Source organism: Coregonus clupeaformis, chromosome 35, assembly GCF_020615455.1.
Source record: "Coregonus clupeaformis isolate EN_2021a chromosome 35, ASM2061545v1, whole genome shotgun sequence".
NCBI lineage: Eukaryota > Metazoa > Chordata > Actinopteri > Salmoniformes > Salmonidae > Coregonus > Coregonus clupeaformis.
This window is the reverse complement of record NC_059226.1, coordinates 3003128-3008400: the sequence shown is the minus strand read 5'-3', so window position 1 is coordinate 3008400 and position 5273 is coordinate 3003128. Positions and strand designations below refer to the sequence as shown.

General features: G+C 41.9%; 1 protein-coding gene across 1 annotated transcript; it reads right to left on the bottom strand.

Annotated features, from left to right (window-relative positions):
* Positions 1-307: 307 nt before the first annotated feature.
* LOC121550370 (ferritin, middle subunit-like) lies at positions 308-3473 on the bottom strand. Its single transcript, XM_041862597.2, has 4 exons — positions 3139-3473; positions 2289-2435; positions 1150-1275; positions 308-805 (listed from the first exon to the last, which is right to left on the bottom strand). The coding sequence occupies exons 1-4, from the start codon at positions 3238-3240 to the stop codon at positions 650-652; spliced, it is 531 nt and encodes a 176-aa protein (XP_041718531.1). The 5' UTR covers positions 3241-3473; the 3' UTR covers positions 308-649.
* Between the last annotated feature and the right edge of the window lie 1800 nt (positions 3474-5273).

Below are 5273 nucleotides of genomic sequence, written 5' to 3'. Positions count from 1 at the left end.
GTTCACCGTTTCAGGCACAGAGTTGTTTTATGGGACCTGAATAGACATGGCACTATTACAAGATATGGTAATAGCCCTTATAAACCTCATGTCAACCTTTTCCAATTATGACCCTCAAAGTCACTGTAGTAGGCCTACAATTGTCAGAATTTATCATTTCTATGGAGAAATGAGAGAATGACTGCAAAGATGTTGGGCTTTGGGCTCATGGCATATGTACACTGAACAAAAATATAAATGCAACATGTAGTGTTGGTCCCATGTGTTTGAGATATATATATAGTCCCATATAGTAACAAACAGTGAATCCAGCTCAAAAAAGGTTTTATTCTTCAGATTCTGTGCAGATTGAAAATGACCAGTTACACCTAGTGAAGAAAACCCTTGTTTTAGGTATTGAAATGCTCAGTAAGACAGCACAAAGACAAAGCACCTGAATAGACTAACATCCATTACTACAGCTGGCAACATTTAGAAAACATCAGCAACAACTTGTGATCTTTTTACAAACTTGTCAACATTATAGCTGTTGTGCATTGCGCTGTACCAGTTCAACACCTTCTCCTCCTTATAGATGCAAAGGCAGCAGAATAGAGCAGAACATTCAGGAGTCCTTGTATGAGGCTGGAGGCTGTAGCCTGGACGTGGTTTAGCTCTGCCCTCCCAGGGTGTGCTTGTCAAACAGGTACTCGGCCATCTTGTTGTTGACAGCATCCATCTTGGTGAGGTTGGTGACGTGGTCGCCCAGCTTCTTAATGGCTTCCACCTGCTCATTCAGGTAGTGGGACTCCAGGAAGTCACACAGCTAAAGGAGGAAAACACAGGTCAGACAAGAGAATAACTACAGACACTACTGTAGATGCAGTAACACACAGGAGCCTGGTGGTAATGACATAAGGGCAGATAACTAACTCAATGAGGTGTTTGCAGCTGTCCAACTTATGTATTTGCTGCATTTTTTGTATAGTGTGCATTCTTGTACGTCTGTGGGCTATTGTGTTTGGGTGAAGAGGCAGGTCACACAAGCCTGTGTCATTAGTTAGCAGAGCTACAACAACCTGATCAGCTCCTGGGACAGTACAGTAGCTGTATTCTATGTGATGTATACATGTGACGTGTAGTTCCCCCATAAAGAGGGACATTACTTACATGGGGGTCGACCTTGTCGGAGGCAATCTTGTGCAGGTCCAGCAGGGCCTGGTTCACATTCTTCTCCAGCTGCAGAGCACACTGCATGGCCTCCAGGCCATTGCCCCACTCATCACGATCTGGCTTCTACACAGGACAGAGGGAACACAGGAGGGTTAGGGACTACTAGCAGACATTCCTATGTATACCTACTAACAGTCAACAGTTAGCCAGTATATCTGGCACATTGGGGATAAAAGGAACTGGAAACAAGTCAGCAAAAAGTCAAGATGGGGTCAATTTAACACCGTCAATACGAAAAACCACAAATCACAGATCCGGTGTGGCTCAGTCGGTAGAGCATGGCACTTTCAACGCCAAAGGTAACTGGTTCACTTCCTGCTGGGCCAACCTATATGTAAAATGTATGCATGCATGGCTAAGTTGATTTGGAAGAAAGCATCTGCATATTTTAACGTTTGGATAGATTGAATCGAGTTACACCTCTCACGCTTTTTCAGTTCAGGGGTTATAGACGGAGTGTGTTTAGGACTACTCCTGGTTCTCTAGATCAACTTGGCGCTGTAGAGACACTTAAGCCAATTTCCTCCATGGAGTAGAGAGAAATCTTTGCAGTTTTAAAGCCAATGTCCTGCAATTCTACATATTTTGCCATGTAGCAGAGAGAAAATGTATATATATATATATATATATATATATATATGGTTTTAGTTTATACTAAACGCGTTTTTCCATTCTAGAAATATATATCTTAAAATACAATCCATATTATTTCCCCCACTGTTTGGACTTCCTTAGAAAAAGTGATTAGGCAGCCCACCCAATGATTTCAATGGCAGAAAAATCCCTGTACTCATAGGCCTACGCAGTCAGGACATCTCCTTTGGCCACCTTGCTCTAATACCAGGGCAGTCACATAGGGCGTGCCTTTCAAAGAACTACCTCAGCATTAAAGACTACTCATTCAAAACAACTCCCATACTTGAAGTCTACAGTTTAGAACAAAAGGTTCAATCTAGAACCATAAAGGGTTATTCGGCTTGTCCCTATAGATTAACCATTTGGGTCCATGTAGAACCTTTTCAACTGAGAACCCTCGTCTATGTAAATGAGTGTTTTTCGACGCTCAGTGGCCACACCTTGATGTCCTGGAGGAAAATGCGTCCACCTCTCTTGTTCTGGAAGGAGAGCAGCTTGTCGGCGTGCTCGCGCTCCTCGTCGCTGTTCTCCTTGAAGAAATGAGCGAAGCCAGGCAGAGCCACATCGTCACGGGAGAAATAGAAAGCCTGGGTGGATAGACATAAAACAGTGTGGTTAGAAAAAAACATGCCAAAACATGACTCAGCATTCTGTTCTTGTTGTGGCAACTAAGCTTGATGACAAAGGCATGAATCAGTCTAGTCCTCAGTCTACTTTGTAACCTGCCAATTAACCTGTCAAGGAGATGTTACGCGCTCTGTCCTAGGTAAGAGAGTCCCAGCTTCATTTACATTTTAGTCATTTAGCAGACGCTCTAATCCAGAGCGATTTACAGTTAGTGAGTGCATACATTATTATTATTTTTTCTTACTGGCCCCCCATGGGAATCGAACCCTCAACCCTGGCGTTGCAAACACCATGAGCTACATCCCTGCCGTACCTCCCCTACCCTGGACGACGCTGGGCCAATTGTGCGCCGCACCATGGGTCTCCCGGTCGCGGCCGGCTACGACAGAGCCTGGATTCAAACCAGGATCTCTAGTGGCACAGCTAGCCTTAGACCACTGCGCCACTCGGGAGACATTTGAACGCTATATCTACCTGAAGGCTCTTAATAGCCTAGCCAAGTAAAACTCAAATATGTACTTCACGGAGTTTAGTTTCTTAGCTATTAATTGCCTAGGCCTACAGAAAAGTCAAGACAAAATAATGGCATTTAGGCCCAGGCATAATAATACACAGGTTGATCAACAAAATGGTCCTCTTAGTAGCCTATTGTAGTCTCCTTACCATCGAAGTGTAGGTGTAAGAGGCAAACATCTCCATGTTGATCATCCGGTTGATGGCAGCTTCGCTGTCGCGGTGATAGTTCTGACGGATCTGAGACTCCATTTTGGCAGATTTTCTCCTTTTATATCAAAATGAACGGTACAAAAATACAATTTCTTAGACTATGTTGCTATTAGAGTTCAAGTACGTGTTAAGTTATAAATCCGGAATGTTATATAGTGCTGGAGGATGGCAGAAGAGTTCCGTTCAATCACTGTTGAAGCAAGAACTTCTTCATGCGTCTTCCCAGAGATGTGGAGGTGAAGAAGCCTTGTTCGCTCTATTTATTGTTCCAAACGGAATGCGTCAGTGAAATCGACCCTCACAGAGCGCAGCCAATCACCTTTAGAGTTTCAATAGGAAAGAGGCGGATCATTTGATGACGATCTCACTCATACGCATGACCTAAAGCAAAGATGATGTATTATATTGACAAGATAGCCGAGTGACCGCTCTAAGTGACGATTGAAGACAGGCAAGATCAGGTGGGACCATTCTAGACAATGAGAGGGAAGGAACGCATGTGAACAACACGCACAACTAAACGTCGTTTTTCTCAAAGTTGCCGGAATGCCACGTTCATCCACATATATCAGTACATTTGTAAAAGCTTAAACATTACGAAACTTCTATTCGATCAAAATCCTCAGGTAATTTGACACTCTCTTACATACCTCCACACAAAAATGGGCTTGTCTCACGCGGACAGATTTTGGGCAGAATAAATCCTCTCGCTTCGACCTCTTAATCTCATCCTGAACAAATCAATATTTATTACAAAGTAACATTTTATTGGTAACATCTAAAACAGTAGTATCAACCAAAAGCAATGCTACAGCTCAGGTCTAACTACAGCGGCTATTGTTGCAAAATGTGTGTGTATTATATCATGAGAAGAATTTGAACATTCATTCTAATAATAGGCTAATTGAGAAATAATTTAGAAATATCCTAGGTCTATATTTTATTTAGGCTACAAAAGGAATTGAACATTGTGACACAGTTCTGTAAACTTCTGTTTCATTCTCTAAGAGCACATGTTTCAATAGCATATGTAGCTTAATTATTTTCCTTTTCCAGAATGCAGTCAAAAGAAAAACTGTACGGTTTATCACACTTTTTTTTATATCAATTCAATTTGCAGTATAGGAATACAGTACGTGGAGAGCGACAGAAATGTTGGCTTTTGTGCATATGGTATTTGATGATACACCTTTCGGTTTCCAATGACATATTGTAGTTGACAAATGGTCTATCAAAGTTGCTCACATTAGCCTAGAAATAACTACACAAAATCAGTAGCTACATCTAACCATACACAGGTTATTAACCTAAAACTGTGAATGGTTCTCTGCTTTCTTTGCAGGTAAATTAATTAACATTTCCATTGTTTAATATCTCCCTAATTTGATGCAAACAGCCCCCATGGTTTAACAACACCCCCCTACTCCCACCCCTCCCAATTTGCCAGTTACCCACTGATATGTATAAAAAGTGTATACCTGCAAGGAAGTGGTAAATAAGGGGCAGTTTGAAATGGAGTCATATAAACATAATATTTTTTACAGGTAATGTACCCAAGAGTACGTGGACAGGGAGGACCTGATCCTAGATCAGCACTCCTACTCTGACAACAGGCTTGCTAAATGTTATACGGACCCTGGTCTGTACTGGCCTAGTATGTAAGGTAGCAGCTCTACTCCAATTGTTTGAGAACAGAACCCCCCTTTTCCTAGTATGTAACCCAAAACAGGCTCTATCTATCAGGCGCTACTATCTAGGTTTATTGTTTGTTGAAAAATGATAAAGCTGCTTCAAATGGGGTAAGGGTCTTTGAACATAGATATCCCTTGAAGTGTGTGCTCTCCGTTTGACAAACTCTTCTAGACTGAACCTCACTTTACGTTTTCATTATTAGTGCAAACAAAGTTTAGGAGGCAATGAGACAAAGCCCCTTCAGAGTGTTGGGAGTGACAGTAGACGTATGCTTAAACCGGTGTTACAAAAGGGCTGTGACATACTTGGCATTCCTTTTTTTGCGAATAGTCAAGCATATAGGCCTAGATATAAATCCTTACCCTGACAGTAGGCCTAGT